At 39.1% G+C, this 16,077-nt stretch overlaps 1 protein-coding gene across 1 annotated transcript; it reads right to left on the bottom strand.

Annotated features, from left to right (window-relative positions):
- Nucleotides 1-2,267: 2,267 nt before the first annotated feature.
- On the bottom strand, nucleotides 2,268-15,506 carry AQP11 (aquaporin 11). Its single transcript, XM_004434032.3, has 3 exons — nucleotides 14,697-15,506; nucleotides 6,892-7,008; nucleotides 2,268-2,995 (listed from the first exon to the last, which is right to left on the bottom strand). The coding sequence occupies exons 1-3, from the start codon at nucleotides 15,316-15,318 to the stop codon at nucleotides 2,916-2,918; spliced, it is 819 nt and encodes a 272-aa protein (XP_004434089.1). The 5' UTR covers nucleotides 15,319-15,506; the 3' UTR covers nucleotides 2,268-2,915.
- Nucleotides 15,507-16,077: the final 571 nt, after the last annotated feature.

Raw genomic sequence — 16,077 nt, 5'->3', positions numbered from 1 at the left:
CAGTTATTTTCTTTTTACTGCATCATTCCCGTCAGCATATAAACATGCTGATATCTTTCCTATCTTAAAAAAATAAATTCTTTCTTGACCCAATTTCCCCTTTCAGCTACCACCCATATTTTATTCCCTTCACAAGCAAAACTCTTTGACAGAACTGTCCTACTGCTTTCTCCACGTTTTCCTCTATTTCATGTCTGGCTGCAGACATGGAATAAGCAGTTGGGTTTAATCACATTGTGGTTGAGCTGTGTGAGTATGATGAAGAGACAGAGGAACAAGAGAGTTAAGATTGTATGCAAGTGTGTAATTTAAGCTGCTTAAGGAGAAGAGACTACTTGAGAGGGGTGAGAGTTGTGAAAAGGTGGTGCTGTCAGCTGGACCCCGTGGAAGTCAAAGACTCATTAGAGATGGGGTACTAGAGTGAGTGAGCAGGAGAGAGGGGTTAGTGGTTAGAGAGTAGGGTGTTCGAGATCATAGAAGATTCTGAGTTATTGGTAATGACAAGCTCAAGGTTATGGCCAAAGTTGTAGCTGAGGTAGAATAGAAGAAAAAATTATTGAAGAGCCCTTCAAGTTCAGCCAGTGAACTGAGAGGCTAAGACACTGGAAGGATCATCTTTGTGGGTATTGAAATCACCAAGAAATATAAAAAGTAGTATTGTAGAGAGTGAGACAGGAACTGAGTTGTTAAAGGAGTGAGGGGGAATTTGAGGGGACTGTACAGTGGATAATTTCAATAAGAAGTACCCATGTAGCAGCTAGCATGGTCTGATGATATGTTATTAATGGAAGGAGCAGAGGAGAATAGACAGGAAGCAGCAATGAGGAGAAAGGAACCTGTTCCACCTCCGGGCCCAGTGGTATGAGAGGTGTGGTAGAGAAAACAGCTGCCACTTGAGAGGGCAGCAGGGGAAGCAGTGTCATCAGAAGTCACAACTCAAATTCTGACAAGTGAAGTTAAGAGGGCTGGGTGTTTTCACAAATTAATACTCAATTTTCTTAAACCACAGAGTCCTCATGATAGAGACATAAATAAAATGTCTCTATTATAAGAAAAACAGCCATGAGACATTAAGTGAAATCAGCTTCGTGTTTGGAGGACAGAGAGTGGCAAAGGGACCGTTTTAAAGCGAACAGCCATTATTTTGTGTGGTTGTCATGGCAGAATTCAGGTCTAGTGTTGCCAGGTCTTTTGATTTTTTTCAAGAGAAGCTGGAACTGTGGATTTTTGTATGAAAAAGACTTATAATACTAGCTTTTTATTTTTATTTTTTTAAGTCCCGTGCAGGCCAAATAAAACATGTCAGAGACTGCATTTAGCCATTGTCATAATTTTATGAACTCTGCTTTTTAAAATAGAAACTACCACGGTGTGTATTTGTAACTTCAAGAGTCAAAGTCCATGATCATTAAACTGGTTGCCTTGTTGGGTAGCCTGCAGCAGTTCAGTTCAGTCTGCAAGTGTGAAGAGAGTGACTATCTACAAGCTGATCACCAAGCAGCACTTAAATTACCTGGCAATTTATCAGTTGCTTAATTGATTATTACTCAAGCAGATCTTATCTTACCCCATATTTTTTTACTTTCAATTTTAACCCTCACAGTCGAATTTCCTTTGAAGAGAAACAAACAACTGTTTATGGCCTGAACTTGTAATAAAAAGTAGACCTCATACAATAAAGCTTTTTTTTTTTTGTGAGGAAGATTGGCTCTGAGCTAACATCTGCCAATCCTCCTCTTTTTTTTTTTGCTGAGGAAGACTGGCCCTGGGCTAACATCCATGCCCATCTTCCTCCACTTTACATGGGACGCCGCCACAGCACGGCTTGACAAGTGGTGTGTCGGTACGCACCCAGGATCCAAACCGGCGAACCCCGGGCCGCCACAGCGGAGCGCGCACACTTAACCGCTTGCGCCACTGGGCTGGCCCCACAATAAAGCTTCTAATAGAGGAAAACTTGAAGGTTCTTTAAGCCTAAAAAAAAGCTAGTTAATTCCTAAACAAATTTTAATATAAAGTATTTAACGTTTCTTCAAAATCTTCAGTTTTCCTTTAGTTGTAATGATGACTGAGAAGATTTTCTGTATTGAAGTAGAAATTAAGGATGGTATTTAGCTCTATTTGACCTTGGACAGGGCAGCAAACCCCTCTAGACTTAATTTCCTTATCTGTGAAACGGAGATTAAAAATACATGCCCTACCTACTTCATAAGGTAGCGGTGAGGATCAAATGAGAATGTGAAAAGCTTACACCATGACTATGTATGGGTGCTTCATTTTATTATAGTCTATTAAAGAATAACAACTTGCCTAAAACTAGTGATAGTGTTTGAGAAAACACTTTAGATTAGAATATATTTAAAATTTAGGAAACCCCTTGAGAATGAGTGGATATATAATCTACTTCCAAAAGCAACTTTCCTACTGAAAGATGACACTGCTGATGGTATCGCTGTGTGAGGTAGTGGCTGAAAAGCAGCCTCTCTCCAGTTCTGTAAGCGTGACTGGTTGTACTTTGGTTAAAAATCCTATTCATTCAGGAGACACTTGATACACACACTCTTTCTTTTGGTCCTACCATCACCGTCCCTTCCCTTCTCACCTTGTACTCATTTTTTTTTCCATCAAAATTAACAGTTATCACTTGAGATTTATATTTAATGTACTGAGTCTTTTCTAACAGCATTTAATACACACTCAAAAGAAGAAGTCTTAACTGAGAAACACAGGATACCTCATTTTCACAGTAATTTTTTTTTAAGTTCCAGTGATGAAAACTCTAAGGCAGCTTCCTCAAAGGAAGCTAACGTTGATGAATCCAGGATGTGCAGCCAGTGTGTTGAATGTGAGGTGGTAAAATCTTTATCATGTCCAGCTTGACTGTCCTGTAACTTAGTCTGAGTCTTTTGGAATGGTTATTCCTCTTTATTAATTGTATGGTTGTTATACAGCCATGGAAGGAAAAAGCTGAACATCAAAATCATCAACAATATACCTGAAAGACAAGATACAGTAAAATAAAACAATCTCTAAGGAAGTTCATAATCACTCAGTGGGTATAATTTAGGATTATAGACAATGATGTAGAGATTTGGAAAGCTATGTTTAAAAGAATTAGCTACATCAATTCTACATGAAACGTAGACATTTTTAAATCTAATATTCTCACATTATTTTTCTTCAACAATGAATCCTTAAAAACAGTATGTACTTGGTAAAACCAGTAGGATCTAAACAATGAATTCAAAGGATAAATAAAATAGATTTGTAGTTCTAGTTCTGGGTCCTTTACTGACTTGAGTGAGAAACTCTGGACTTGGGTCTCCATTTACTCCTCTTTAAAATGGCAACACTTTGTTCCTCATGCCCCAGGGATGCGCAGGGAGAATAAAGCAACTGAAAGCACTTTTGAGTTTTCACTTGGAATGCTCAAATAAGAACAGTACGTTAGATAACTTTCTCCCTTCTCATTTTTTTTCATCAACCTCAACCATTAATATCTTTTAGAGCTGTATCAAGCAAATTATCTAAAACAGAAAATTTCAGTCAATGCTGAAATTTTATATCTTAAATATAAATACGTGAAAAAAAAATCACATATTAGTAAGTCTTCATTTTTGAGATCACACCAGACAAATCTAGCATGTAGCCACTGGTTAATTTTTCAATGGGAAATAGGGATGGAAGAGAGTGAGCCACAGGGCTCGTCTCCGTTTTGAAAGAGAGGTCTGCAACAGTTAATGTTTTTATCTTCATGTATCTAGACTTAAAGCTCTAAGTCAGTGTAAACTCAGATTAAGAACGAGTTTTTGAAATTTATGTGTTATGTCAATGTGACCTCAATAAAAAACAATAAATTTTTTAAAAAGAATGAATTTTTGTCACATGCAGATTTGATATTATTTTACTTGTGTTTTTTAACAACAGGAAACCTTATGGTTTGACTACCATTTGGATAGCTTAACATGTTATTGAAAGATGAGTCTGTTTTGCAACCAAAGGCTTTAAATGAAAAAAAATGAGAAACAATCTGTATGTTAACTGACCCACAAAATTTGACATTTTCTTTATAAAGTCAGAGCTAGAAAATAAGACATTTAAAACTTTTTCCAAAAATGGAATTACAGTTCCATAGAAGCAAATGGAATTTGCTAATTTTTACTGTATGAAATGTGTAAACTAGAGAATTACTTCTATATACATTCTTATCACATTTCTAATATTTTTAATTAATTTTGGGGAGATGACAGGGGCTATTAGAAGAATTACAATTCTCTCTGCTGTGAAGAGAAACAAGAAGGAACAAGGACTACGGCTTCCAAGAATAGTTTGCTCCCTGCTTGGTCAAGAAGGGAACGATGACAGATACCTTGGGATTCCTCTCCTCCATCTCACTCCATGGCATTGCCTAATGTAGCTTTAACAAAGTTTTGTTTGTTTTGACTCCTTATCTCTTACTTAGCTCTTTGAGTGACTCTTGTAAAAATATAATTTCTTATTTTTCCCATCCTTCTTAGAGTTTAATTGTGACCTTATTTCATGTGAGGACTTTTTTTTCCCAATGGGACTGTAACTTCAATATATGACAAAATTCATTGGCAAGCTGGAATTCAGTATTCTAAAAACTGCCATTTATTCATGTCTTTTATCCATATATATTGAAGGATTCCTGTATTGTTTCTCATTCATAAATTTCTTAAAGAAGTATAGGAACATGCCTCTTTAAACCAAAAACTACAATAGAAATTTTATGTTGGACCAATTTAGAAAAAAGCTAGGAGGTCCTTGGGCCAACTAAGAAAGAATCTTTGAAGGCATGTTTTCAACAAGCTAAATAGGGCCATATATAATTGCAAAAAAGTTTGATCGCAATTCCATTTTAAAAGATTCCTTGAATAGGAAGCAAAGAAATAAAAGTATATTTGGTTTTTGAGTGTTTGGATTGTTTTGGGGTAAGTAGTTCTCTAAAATGTTTGTTAAAGGCCTCAAGTAATGTTACCTTCCTGTTTGGACTACACTAACATGAAGAGAATATAGTCTATTTCCCCACCCTACTACTCTCTGGTCTGTATACATTCTAAAGGAGCAGAAGTGATTGTTCCTTTTTTATGTATCATGAAATTTTCCAGTATGTTTTTCCAGGAAGAAGTTATTAAGTGATTTTGGCTAGAAGACGTGTTTAAAGAAAAAAGTCATGGTCCTTTTATAGAGAACGTCACTACTTCTGATTTTTTTTCTTTTAAAATTCTTTTGGAAAGGCCTACTCTTAATAGTGTTGTTTCAAGTAATAGATGAAATAATTCCTTAGTATCATGGGCCTACTGTTACAATTGTGATTGGAGCACATTAACAAATATATAATATATGTTTTGATTTCAAATAAGACATATTAAGAATTTTTCCATATAAAAATAATCAGTAGTTTTGTCCAATTAGTGACTTTTTTAACTTCTTTAGGAACTTCAGTGACCTTTTTTTTTAATAAATTTATTTATTTATTTTTCCCCCCAAAGCCCCAGTAGATAGTTGTATGTCATAGCTGCACATCCTTCTAGTTGCTGTATGTGGGACGCGGCCTCAGCATGGCGGGAGAAGCAGTGCGTCGGTGCGCGCTCGGGATCCAAACCCCAGCCGCCAGTAGCGGAGCACGCGCACTTAACCGCTAAGCCACGGGGGCCGGCCCTCAGTGACCTTTTTAACTTACTAAAAATCAAGAATAGAGAAAATTTATCTTCAAAGAAGTTATTATCAGAAAATACTAGCAATCTATAACTGAAAAAAAATAGCTATGATTATTAGTATTTTAAAATGCAAGTTATCTCTGATATTCTTCATGTTTAGGCCTAGAGATATCATTATTGAACATACTAGATACTAAATGTGAGATAAAGGAATGGAACGTGAATGGGAGGAGTAAAGTGTAATGGCTATTCAAACCTTTTGTGCCAATGTTCCCTTCTACATGAAGCTTTTTTTTTGTTTAACAAAAATGAGCAACAAGAAACAAAATACAAACTGAATAAAAAGGATTAACTAACAGAAGGCCAGGCATCCTCGTATTCATTTATAGTTATGAATTATAATCAGGCTTAAACCAGATGACTAAACAAGAAATACTGATAACTTGTATAAAGAAATGCATATTATGATTACAGTTATAACTTTTTTTGTCTTTTTTGACTTATCTGAATAGAGGAGTTTTATATATCTGATCTAGATAGAAATAAGAGGAATGCAACTTGTGGATAATTTAATTTAATTAATTAATTTATTTTTCCCCCAAAGCCCCAGTAGATAGTTGTATGTCATAGCTGCACATCCTTCTAGTTGCTGTATGTGGGATGCGGCCTCAGCATGGCCGGAAAAGCAGTGCGTCGGTGCGCGCCCAGGATCCAAACCCGGGCCGCCAGCAGCGGAGCGCGAGCACTTAACCGCTAAGCCACAGGGCCGGCCCATGGATAATTTATTATAGGTGTACATTATTTCATGAGATGCTCTTCTGCAAAATGAGTCAAATGAACTAAATAGTTTTTATCTGGAGCTCACAAATTTGAAAAAACAAATTCCTTTATCAAAAAAAGAGTTATTTTTCAATGGAAGAAGTAATCGTTGCTCACTTTTTTTGCCATCATATCTGAGGGTTTCTTAAAGTGGTATCATACCTGAAACTGACAGCCCTTAAACTAGATAATTTTGTTTCTTTGAAGATAAAAACAGTTTTAAAGGATATTGCACAAAATAAAATGCTATTTCAGGCATGTTAACTACCTTTTTCATTTTCTTTTTTGTACCTCCTCTGGCTTTGGAAATTGACATGTTAATAGTGACATTCCATTTCATATTTTTAAGATATCCTAATATTTTAATCATAGTAAATAAAAATATGCTTACCTAAAGAAGGAGCCAGCCAATATACTATAAAAAATTGAAGGAATGCTTCATCAAAACACTTGAAATGTAGTGAAAGTGCCAAAGCTGGATTAAATACAGCTCCTGTTAGACTTCCTCCTGTAATACATTTTAAGCAGAGTGATACCAAACCATATATCTTACATTTTCTTGTAACTGGAAATAAAGGGGTTACTAAATGTGACTGTTTTAGGTATTTAAGTATTCTTATTCTATAATCTTCCTTTGCAGAATCACCTGGCATATTACAAAATATAAAAATAGATTATAGATTATAATATGCCAGGTGCAAAAAAGAGGACATTGAGTTTTAATCCAGTGCTTTTCCTATATATTATAAAATGCACATTGAAAGTTAATAGGCTGTATTATTCTCCCTACAGTTTTATAAAACAGGAGATTTGGCTGCCTTTCTTAACATTCATCAATTTAAATGAATAAATAATAATGAAAATACCTTTACAATGGATACAATACCCTAGAATCTTCTTGGGCATAAACATACCTTTGCGTTGAAAACAAAAAATAGAATGGACCAAAGCATTATCATTGACTCCATTTTCACTTGTCAACAGAGCCCTGAATAAGTGACTGTGAATGGTATGTGAATTTATATCTCAATAAAGTGGTTACAAAAATTAAAAAAAAGAAGTAACTGTGAGTAGTCATGCAAGATAAGCACAAATTCTAACTGTTGACTACTATTCAGGATTCATGGTCCAGCTCTACACTCAGGGTATCTCGCTGACATGGGGCCTAGGAATTTATAGTTCTGGCTACACAGCAAGTAAGGAAAGGCAGAGGAGGCTGGACTGCCTGTCCAATGGTACTCACTAGAGCTGTGGCTCAGCTGTTCAAAACACACTCTACGAGTATCCCTGAGATAGTGACATTTCTGGCGGTTCTTCCATATGGAAGCTTGGGCACACACATCTGCCTCTGACTCAGCCACAGAGACAGATCCTGAGATCGTCACAGATTTTATATTGACATACGCCACAATCGCATGTTAATTGTCTTCATAAAATGCAGTGAAGTAAAATCGGAAATTAAGTGACCCTTTCATAAGATTTCACTAATGAGACTTCACACTTGATAGACTGAAAACATTTCACACTTGATAGGCTGAGAACATTGAAGCCTCAACATCTTGTATTGAGATGAAGATGTTGAGGAATGAACTAAGTTCACTCCATAGCTAAGAGTTTTTTCTAGCATGTCAGCCTCACAGCATGATTCATATTCATGCCTCAGAAATTACAAATGACATCATGTCATGGACCTTTAGAATCTTTCTTGAGTAGTCAAATCCTGGAATGTTAAATCGGCAACTGCGAAAGGCCAACAGAATTGTTTAGTTGGCAGGTGGGCATTTCCGTTCAATTCAACAAAAAATTGAGTTCCTATATATGTGGGCAGAAAGATAAAGACTCACACAGATCTTTACAATATAATGTAATATGTGCTATGATAATATAATAAGTGACCCGTGGGGTTTTTTTAGGCATTTATCAATAAAAATAGACTGAATCATTGCCCTCATAATTAGTTTACTTCAGTACTCCTATTAGATCTTCTGTATTTCCATTAGGTCTAAGAACACTATCATTCAGTCTTACACCATCCCAAAACTCAAACTGCTTCACTCCCCTTGTCTTCTATCCTCACATCACCAGTTCTGCACAGTGTGACTTGGTGGAAGCTGCTGCTCCTACCAAGAGGTAGAATCTATTCTCCTGAACACGGACCGGCTTTGCAACTTGCATTGACAAGCAGAATGCAGCAGAAGTGACGCTATGCGAATTCTGAACATGAGGAGTGACAGTGAGCGACTTCTAGGTTCAGGTCTCAATAAACCCATTAGCTTCCCCTTTTTGCTCTCTTGGAACAATGCCCTGATCATGTAAGTAGGCTGGTCTAGGCTCCTGGAGGATGAGAGGCCACATGGAGGAGAACCGAGGCACCTTAGATGACAGTTGGCATCAACTGCCAGACCCATGAGTGAGGCTACCTTGGTTCTTCCAGCCCCACCAACTGTCCAGCTATATGGTCTCAGAGGAATTTCCCATCTGACTCACAGAATCATGAAAGGCAATAAATTTTTATTTTAAGCAATAGTTAACTGATACAGAAATCCCCATCAGGAGTGGGCTCTGTGTCAACAAAAGATGTGGCATTGGCTTTGACATTTTAGACTGCATAATTCTTTGTTGGGGGCTGTCCTATGCATTGTAGGATGTTTTGCAGCGTCCCTGGCCTTTACCCACTAGATGCCAGTAGCACATCCATCTCCCCCCATTGTAATAACCAAAAATGTCTCCAGACTTTGCCAAATGTCCCCTGGGGGGCAAAATTGTCCCCTGTTGAAAACCACTGTCCTAGAGAACTACTCATACTTGTACACAAGTAGACATACACAAGGTTGGGAAAAACCTAAATGTCCATTCATAAGAAAATAGCTAAATAAACAAGTTTATTATTAATTTGGAATACCATTCAGTATTTTGAAATAATGAAAGAAATCTCTTTACTAACATAGATAAATCTCTAAGATACATCATTGAACACCACCACCAAAAAAAGCAAGCTACAGAAAGTAAGGTATGACACCTTTTATGTTAACATGAACACACATAAAATAATAGTTTCTACAGGGTCTTCTCTATATGTATAATAAGTGCACATAAAAAGAGTTTAGAAGGAGACACACACACATGTGTACATGTGGAGGATCTCCTGGTGGAAAGAGTTGGCAGGAAAGGAGAAGGGGCAGGCATGGAGGATGGCAGTCAAAAGGCACTTTTAGTTGCACTGGTAGTGTTTCAACTTTTTCCTAAAAAAACCACATTCGTGTATTACTTGTGTAATTAAATATGAATTATTAAAAAATTAAGACTCATCCAAACAGAGAACAGAAAATGGCTTCGAAAAATAAGTTATTTATTGACATTGAAGGGGAGAGGACAAAAGAACACATGTTGAAGAAGAGGTATCAATGGGAAGATCCAGCTGGCTGACTGCCAAGACTCTTAGAGGACATCATGAACTTAGTGAAATTACCACAGTCAAAGACTAAGTCCCAAATCTGGTAATTCTAGGCACTAATGTTTCTCAATAGCCCTAAAGGGAATCAAATTCTCTGTGACGGACTGACACTAGTTAAAATCACATAAGACTCATGTATAAGCCAGAATGTCAATTAACTAATTTATAGTGGAATCTAGCCCTTTCCAGCGACCAGAATATTTGTGCCAAGTACTGTGCTAAGAACTTGAAATATATCACTCTATTCCCATAATAGTCTTAAGAGATAGATAGTAGTATTCTCCATTTTAAAGATGAGGAAACTGAGGCCTAAATTAAGTCTCTCTCCTAAAGGCTCAGTCCAACTCCAAACCTGTACTCTTAACCTCTGTATTATACCGGCATAATAAAAAAGATTTGGATGTTTGTTTGAAGCTGTTTTTCATTTGTAAATTAGCACCTATTTGATAGGATTATTGTATTAAAAGTGAACATATGTAAAGGACTTGGTTCCCTTCTCCTTCTGCAAATATCTTATTTCAACATGACTTAGAAGGATACCAAACACTTCCGAATGGAGTAATGAAATGAAGTAAAAATATCACAATTTCCTCAATTTATTAGGCTTATTTTGAAAGCCCTTAGACATAAAATATGGAATACCCAGATAGGTATTATTTCTTTCTATGAAATTTTTTTAAGTGACTAGAGTATTTGCTAATTCCTTCATTCGCTCATTCTAAAAATACTTACTGTTTATTTTGTACCAGGTGAAAACATGCTAAGTCCTGATTATACGTTATAAGGAATAAAACAATTTTAGTCTCTGTACTCATAAAGCTTACCATCTGGTGGAGGAATACAGGCATTATATCAGAAACCAAGTGTATAATTAAACATTCTACAAAGTAAATGAATAGGGTGCAGTAATAAAGACAACTTACTTAGATGTGTAAAGTAACAGATTTTTTTCAATATCTAATTAATTAAAAAATGGATGCAGTTCTTTCTTACCCTGTTCATTGAACTAAATTCTCTCAAAACCTAAATTTGGGAAGATTTGCTTGAAATTCACGTTAATAGTTTTTAAAGCTCTAATATGTCAGTTTTTATAGCTCTAATATGTTAATAAGTCTAATAAGTTAATAACTGGCTTCCTTTATTTGGAAGCCAGTATATACATGATAAGTGGTAATGCCATCAGTGGCCTCCATTTGCACATCCAAGTGCAGGGTGCTAGATCAATAAATACACAGACCCTTGTCACTGGCTGTCCAAGGAGCCTGTGGCTATGCTGCTGTAATATTAAAATATATAATCAGTTATTGGTGCCTGAATTGGTGACTTCTGAGTGCCCTCAAAGTACAAGTGATTAAAGAAATCTCCCAGCACGCAACTTTGTCAAACCTGTGCTTATAGTATCTTAGAAGTGTAAAAAAAGACATATCAGAGTAACTTGTAATGATGCCTGACTTAGCTGACCCTTCCCCTGCCTGTCCTTCCCTATCCATTCTTACATCCTTGCTACAAAAGCCTCACCTCTGCCTGACAAGACGGACACAACCTGTCCCAAGATGGTTCATTCTATTGGAACAACTCTGTTCTCAAGTTATGACTGATATCTGTAGAAAATAATGGGGAATGATGTGGCTTAGTGCAGCATTTCCCAAAGCATGTTCTCTTTTGCTACTTACCCCTAGACAAAAGGATTCCATAAGTTTGAAAAACTATGTTCCATATCCTCCTCTTGGAGTTTCACAATATACAGTAGCTTAGTAAAGGCTTTGTGAAGTCTCAAAATTAGAAAACCTCTTTTATCTGCTGTTTGCCAAACTTATTTGGCAACAGAATCCTTTTGTAACATAAAAAAATTTTTTTAATTATGGTAAAAACAGATATAGATAACATAAAATGTGCCATTTTAACCATTTTTAAGTGTATATTCAGTGGCACTAATTACATTTGCAATGTTCAACCGTCACCACTACTGCCAAAACTTTTCTATCACCCCAAGCAGAAACTCTGTACCCATATAAAACAGTAAGTCCCTATTCCTCCCTGCCTCCCAGCCCCTTGTAACCTCTACTCTACTTTCTGACTGTGAATTTGCCTATTTTGTTATTTTTCATATAAGTGGAGTCATACAACATTTGTTCCTTTGTGTCTGGCTTTTTTCGCTTAGCATGTTTTCAAGGTTCATCTGTGTCGTAGTATGTATCAGAACTTCATTCCTTTTCATGGCTGGATAATATTCAGTTGAGTATATACGTTTTTATTACTTTTGAGGAGCACACTGTAGAAATGCTGATAATGACATGAGTATGAGCTTTAGTGTCAGTTTGAACCACGGTTCCAGCACATTCTACCTGTGTGACCTTGGACAAGTCATTTCACTCTTCTGAGCCTCACTTACTTTACTTAAAATGAGAATAGTGTTTTCATCAACAGGTTGTTGTAAGGATTAATGAAGATAATTCATATAAATTTCCTATATGCTCTGCTTATTGCCCAATGAATATTCTTATCTCCCTTATATTGGCAGAAAAGGAAGATCATAATAGATTATCAACTGCTGTAACAGTGGTAATCCACAATTGTCTATTAGATTCTGCCTCTGCAAACAGTCTCCAGCGCCGCCCAGTATTGTACCCACTAGCCGCATGTGGCTATTAAGCACTTGAAATGAGGAACTAAGTATTTAATTTTAGTTAATTTAAATCTAAATAACCCCACGCAGCTAGCGGCTGCCAAATTGGCCAGCACAAGTCTAGACTAGAGCAGTGGTTCTCAACTCTGGTTTCATATTGGGATCACCTGGGAAGCTTTAAAATCTACCATTGCTTAGGCCCCTTGCCCGAGCAATGAAATCTTATCTCTACACCCAGACATGGGTGTGTTTAAAGCGCTCCCCACATGATTCTAACGCAGAGAGAATGTTGCGAACCACTGCTCTAGTGATCCCTCTACTCTCTGCTCCTCCCCATCAATTAGTACCCTCATTTCAACGTCTACAATGTGAGGGGAAGAACAAGAGCAGTGTTTGGGATACCGTAAATTGATATTCTATGGGTTCTTTCCAATAACTTTTCTTATATTTGTCTATAACTTAAAATATTATCTTGGGGCCGGCCTGGTAGCGTAGCGGTTAAGTTCGCACACTCCGCTGTGGCGGCCCCGGGGGTTCGCAGGTTCGGATCCGGGCGCACCTACGCACTGCTTGTCAAGCCATGCTGTGGCGGCGTCCCATATAAAGTAGAGGAAGATGGGCACGGATGTTAGCCCAGGGCCAATCTTCCTCAGCAAAAAAGAGGAGGATTGGCAACAGATGTTAGCTCAGGGCTAATCTTCCTCACACACACAAAAAATATTGCTTCTCTTGAAATCTTTGTCACTTGTAAAATACATATTGGCTAATACTGTATACAGTATTATTTATAGGATCATAAATATATATTAAAAATATAAAAGGAAGAATACCAACTTCAGGGTAATCAAGAGAGGGAGAAGAGACATAGGTACAGAAAGATCCAACTGTATATAACATTTTATTAATTTAAAACATCTTTTAAATTTTCCTGCTTTTAATTATATAAATACAGAGCTAAACTGTGGCACAAGTTTTTACAAGGGATGATTCTGTTCACATATGGAAGATGTTTCTGCTTTAGCCAAAACCTAAAACTTTAACAAATAAGCAACTGCTCACCTACCCTCAAATATGCATGTAGCTATCCATCTCTCCTATACCATCTATTTCCATCTGTGTCTACAAAAAGAATGGTACTAGATCGAAAGAAGGGAAAATGGATTGGAAAGTCTTTCCTTTTTACCCTAGGAGGTCATTTTTACCCTAGGAATCCTTATCTTAAGGTTTGTTTCTACACATAGTTTCACTTTTAATGGGCAGAAGATAGACTCTTACTACAAATTACCTTTAATTGGATTCCTGCCTCCAAAACACTTTATAATTCAGGTATAATCCCAATGAAGATATTTTGCTGTAATCATTTAAAATGACACATTTCATCATTAAACTTTTGTTTTTTGGATTTCCTTGCCCTATTTAGAATATCCAGATTACCCACTGCATCTGAGATCTGTCAAGGAACAAAGTAGTTACAGGAAATCAACCGATTTCTCAAGAATTACTTGTTTTTAAAAAGCATCTTTAATTTCAAGCAAGTTTTAATTTTAAAACACATCTTTCTTGATAGGCCATTTAAAAGTTCGTCTATAACTCAAGATGAATTATTAAGGAAATAAATGACTAAGTAATTTTGTAGAAAAAGAACTAAGAAATAGAACAACAGAATTTCTACTCCCCCCTCTTCCTATTAACCAAGCATGTAGCCTGTGCTTTAAATTGGAAGGAACTTGTTAAACCCAGGATCATTTTTCAGTGAGTGTCAAAAAGGATCTATACCAGGTTGGCATGAGGTAAGAGGTAGCTGATAAGTGATCTTTCCTCTCTACCATTAAAACAATCCCTTTGTAGGATATTTGAACCCTTGGCAATATCTCACAAGATCTCAGTTTCAGCACAGAAGTGGCTCTTTTCTCTGGGTGTTCAAAAAAGCACTGAATGGAAGATCTATATGTCGGCCCTATCAGTAAAGAATGGGCTGCACAATGGCTAGATTAATGGGGATACCAATATTGACATCACAGAGGTGTAGGGGTTTCAAATGTATCTTAGTAAAGAACTTAGAGCCTCAGGTCATAGAAGCTCTGGAAGTGCCAAGTGTTTTGTGGGAATAACAAACCTGCATAGACCAAAAAGGTGATGAGTGCTGCCAGCAGGTGGATACGAAGCTTGGTTCTGACCTCCTGGAAGTTCAGCAAAGCGCTATGGAAGATAAAGGAGCAGAGGGCCTCTATGATGACCGCTTTGGGCAGGTCGACTTGGATGGGATTCTTGCAGGCGAAGCTCCTCTCGCTGACGTGATACTTGGTCAGCCCCAGGCTCCACACGGCGCCTATGCAGTACCTGCTGCCTAGGGCACCAATCAGCTGAGCCAACAGCCTCACCGCACCCATCTCGGGGGACATTCCCCCCAGCATCATCTGCATCATCACGCCGCAAGGGTTGCTGGAGGTGCCCACCAGAGTCAGGCCATGTACCAACGTGAAGAAGTAGATTAGCGTCAGCGGCCAGGTGGGGTGCGCGGGTTCCTGCTCGCTCAACAGCTGCAGCTCATGGGTGCAACAGCAGAGCTGCAAGGTGGCCAGAAACTCCAAAACGAAGGCGTGGGCCATGGGGCTGTGCAGCTGCTGCTGCCGGGTGACCACCCGGGCCAGCCCTGTGAACAGCACGACCGACAGCATCAGCCCCAGCGAGGTGCAGGTGTCCTGCATCTCGGGCCAGAGCCCCCGCAGCGCTGTCATGGCTAGCTCACCGCCGGGCTAGGCTGCCTGCTCCGGCTCAGCAGGAGGCGGTCTGTGGGCCGGAGGCCGGAGTCCGAAGTCCGCAGCCCCGCCCACTCCTCACGCCCCTCGGGGCGGGCCGACTCTAGACTAGCTGGAGGCCCCGGGGGCGTCACGCTGGAGGACTCCTTCCCCCCCTCTCCGGCTCTGCGCTAGGGTGTTGGGACAGAGCCGGGGAGGAGGGGAGGGGAGGGGCGGCGAGGAAAGCTCTGCTAGGGCACCGGCTGAGGGGCCAACGGTCAGCCGGAACCAGGCACGCACACGCCCTCGCCGCCCCCCTGAGGGACTGGAAGCGGGCGCGGGCGGGGCAGGGAGCGGAGGGACGCCGCGCGCCCGGAGGCCAGTGCGCATGCGCGCGGCGGCCGCGCGCCCCTGGAAGCGCCTAGACCTGGGAGCTTGGGACCCCGGCACGGCTGGTCGTATGTTCGCCCAGCGCGGAGCGGGAAGGGGCGTCCACTGCGGTTCGACAGTTGCTTTGAAGCGAGGCCCTTGAAGGTTTTCCTTCCCTGCTCCTAAAACTGTAAATCCGACAAGCTGGAAAGACCCCTAAGAATCTTCTCGGCCGACCACCTCGTTTTTAGTAATGGGCGGCTGACGAGACAGAGGTGACGGAGGTGCAGCGCAGAGGCCGAGGTTGGTTTAGCGGGAGGAGACTTCGGCCTGGAGCGAACCAGGGTCTGACCTGTGTGAAGGAGGGCATGCAACTGGGTCTTCTTGTCC

This window comes from Ceratotherium simum, chromosome 7 (assembly GCF_057802395.1).
Source record: "Ceratotherium simum simum isolate JZ-2026a chromosome 7, ASM5780239v1, whole genome shotgun sequence".
NCBI classification, from domain to species: domain Eukaryota; kingdom Metazoa; phylum Chordata; class Mammalia; order Perissodactyla; family Rhinocerotidae; genus Ceratotherium; species Ceratotherium simum.
Note: the sequence above shows the minus strand (reverse complement) of the source record. Positions and strands in the feature narration are given on the sequence as shown.

Coding starts and splice junctions, on each gene's coding strand:
- AQP11 (XM_004434032.3), bottom strand. CDS start 15,318: ATGACAGCGCTGCGGGGGCTCTGGCCCGAGATGCAGGACACCTGCACC. Junction 7,009..14,696: donor CACCTTTTTGGTCTATGCAG/GTTTGTTATTCC, acceptor AATGTATTACAG/GAGGAAGTCTAACAGGAGCT. Junction 2,996..6,891: donor TTGGCTGGCTCCTTCTTTAG/GTAAGCATATTT, acceptor CTTGTCTTTCAG/GTATATTGTTGATGATTTTG.